Here is a 3,277-nt window from a genome sequence, read left to right as displayed (position 1 = left end):
ATATATCTGTACTGTTCTGTAATTTAATATTTGTGTTCTTTCACTTTTTTCCCTTTGGGTTTTTCAAGACAGGTCTTCTCTATGTAACTGTTCCTGACTTCCTTGTGTTCTTTCACTTTTAAGATTTTTCTTGAGGATGTATAGTCCTGTGACACTTTAGAATGGGAGAAATACAATTCTTGAGGAACAGCAACAATAACATCTGCTTTTTCAAGAGGGGATGAGAGAACCCTGAGCTATTGTGTAATTTTCTATGTTCTCATGACAGATATTCCTACCCTTGACAGAGCATTTTTCTTCCTATTAAGTCAAATATTGTTGCACTTTCCATAGTTTCTTGTTTTTTTCTTTTGAAACAAATTTTTAACATTATTGTCATATAACCATGAAACCATTTCTACACATAAACCTGAGTAGATTTTGGCCTTTTATTATATATCTTTTCTCTTTCTAACTTGTAGCTTTTGTACATCACCAACTATTGAAACACATTTAGAAGTCACAAGACAGATACTAAATTGGCAGAACTGAATCTTCTTGATGAAGCTAACCAAAATGGCTTCACAGCTCAGGAAAACCTTTAAGCCTGAGTCACCACCAAATGACTTTGAAACAGACAATCTAGAGTCCATTCCAAGCTGTGGTTCTGTTGTGAATTCTGGAGAAGACAACTCTAACTCGCCAAGTCCTCAGCTGAACTTTTCCCCAAATGACAATGGCTCTTTGGCAAAGCAAGAGCTAGAAAGACTCTGGGAGATATTCACCTCATGGTTGCAGCCAGAAAAACGGAGCAAGGAGCAGATGATTTCTCAACTGGTCTTTGAGCAGTTTCTCAACAGTGGGCACTACAGGGACAAGGATGCCTTAAAAGACAAGTGGGAATCAAGTGGGGAAAACATGGAGAGATTCATGGAGGGTCTGACTGATGAGTGCTTGAAACCTCCTGTCATGGTGAGTACCTGGGGTGAGGGATGACTAAATTGGGAGGAAAGACAGTCATTGGGATTTGGGGAAAACAGGAAGTCTAGGCTGTTTGTGTTATTAGTGAAACCATCCTTTTCCAAAGCTCCATGGACGTCTCACTTTGTCTTTTCTCTGGAGACTGACTCAACAACATGAGCAAACACAGTGTCAATAGTGACTTGAGAGTACAGAACTTGTGAGTGCCAGGATAATATCCTTAGAAATAGGATTAAGAGAGATGAGCTAACCCACAGTCTAATGATTCTGCACAAACAGGTTAAGGGCAGGTATTACATCATCCACTGGTTTTTTGACAATGGTCTCTTGGTTTTTGAGTACAGGTCCATGTCTCCATGCAGGGGCAGGAAGCCCTCTTTTCTGATCATCTTTCCTTAAAACAAGTCATCAGTGAATTTAAAGAGCAGCAATCAGCAACATCTGCAACAGGAGATGACGGAATCACACCCCTTCAGACGCCACATGGCAGGATCATCGCAACAGGTGAGTGTGGATACTTGAAAGATAGGGATGTTGTGTGAGATCATTTCTGGGGTACAGTTTCATAGACTGTCTTAATTCCACAGGATATGAAGACACTGAAGATGGCTACAAGCACTCCCAGCACACCAGTGAAGTAAATAGTGGTGTTTATAGTCTAGAAAATGAAAGGGGTCCCCTTCTTATTATCCAAGGATATCAAAATCCTGAGCCTGAAGAGGGCGATATTTTTTGTGGAATCCCCCACGGAGCCAAAGGGACAAAGCAAGGCTCCTCCAGGCACCAGGATCAGTCCCTCTGGGAAAGATTTCCTGAAGCTGTACCCATGGAGTTACAAGCAGGATTGTCCTCCAGGCTAGACCACACTGAAGACAGTGAAGATGGCTGCAACGCTTTCTGGAATGCTACCGAAGTTAATGCTGGTGCTAGCAATACTGGAAATGAGATATACCCCCTTCACACTATTCAGGGAGAAGATCCTGAGCCTGAAGAGAGATGCTTTTCTCATGGAGACCTTGGCAAAGCTACAAGAAGAAGTCAGGGCCCCTTCAGGTCCCCAGGGGAGTCACAAAGTGCACCTTATCCTGAAGATGTCGCAGTGGAGGTGTTAATGCTCCTCTCTAAGGCACAGTGGCCTCCCTCTCAGTCTGTCTCTCTGTGCCAGAATCTTGAGGCCAACTCCACAGGTACAGGTCAGCAGCAGAGACTCCACAGAGACCTGAAAACACACAGTTGTGATCAATGTCCCCAAACCTTCAAGTACCGGTCTAGACTTTTAGCCCACCAGAGAAAACATAGGAACGAGAGGACATTTTTCTGTCCCTCGTGCCATAAAGGCTTTTATAACCACTCAGACCTCCGTGTTCATCAGGTCATCCACAAGCAAAAGAAGCCTTTCACATGCTGCACATGCAGAAGGTCCTTCAGTCACAAGACCACCCTGCATGCTCATGAGAGGATTCACACAGGAGAGAAGCCCTATACCTGCTCCCTGTGTAACCATAGCTTCCGCCAGTCATCTACCTACCACCGGCACCTGAGGAACTGTCACAAATGATACTGAACTCTAAATCTTCCCAGTCCAAGGCCAGCACAGCTTTAGCCTCGAATTCTCATTTGTATATGAAGAGACACATCACTTGTTAACAACAGTTAGCCAGTGAAAATGTAACATGAACCTTCTGGATTATACCTTCCACCCAAAGTTTGTCCCACTGTACTTCCACATGAGGGCAAAGAAGGCAAGTCATTTGTCAGAACAGACTGACTCTCTGAGGAAACTCATCTATGTTCACATACCATGCAGAAATGTTGGGGGTGAATGATGTTTTCCCCTGATGTGCTTGGTGTGGCCTTTGATCACGCCACCAGGATTCCTCAAACTCATGGAGATTTAATACCCTTTATCTCCCCTAGTTCTGGGGTTATAGGTCTGTGCCACCATGCACAGCTTTATTTTTTAAAGCTTATTTATTTAGTCATCTATTATTTATAGAGTATTCTGCCAGAATGTGTGCCTCTACACCAAAGGATGGCACCAGATCTCATCATAGATTGTTGTGAGTTTTCATGTTGCTGTGGGCACTTGAACTGAGGACCTTTGGAAGAACAGACAGTGCATTGACCTCAGAGCCATCTCTGTAGCACCATGAACAGCTGTATGAAACCATGTTTGATGCACCTGACAAGGACTGAGCCCTGGAACTCCGGCAAGCATGCCAGCAGCTGTCCATGCACAATGTTCTTGCATCCTCACAGCTTTGAGTTCCCAGGTCTTGAGGACTTGGGCCAGCAGATTTCAGCAGAGCTGCAGCGA

General features: G+C 43.9%; 1 protein-coding gene across 1 annotated transcript; it reads left to right on the top strand.

Moving 5' to 3' along the window:
• Positions 1-555: 555 nt before the first annotated feature.
• LOC311591114 (zinc finger and SCAN domain containing protein 4C-like) lies at positions 556-2,518 on the top strand (the record flags this gene model as incomplete). The annotated part of the gene is made up of 3 exons (XM_084770482.1): positions 556-951; positions 1,305-1,464; positions 1,548-2,518. 3 exons carry the CDS (start codon positions 556-558, stop codon positions 2,516-2,518), a joined length of 1,527 nt encoding a protein of 508 aa, XP_084626608.1.
• Positions 2,519-3,277: the final 759 nt, after the last annotated feature.

Source organism: Acomys minous (genome assembly GCF_964271855.1).
Source record: "Acomys minous genome assembly, chromosome: 20".
Classification (NCBI taxonomy): Eukaryota; Metazoa; Chordata; class Mammalia; order Rodentia; family Muridae; genus Acomys; species Acomys minous.
Note: the sequence above shows the minus strand (reverse complement) of the source record. Positions and strands in the feature narration are given on the sequence as shown.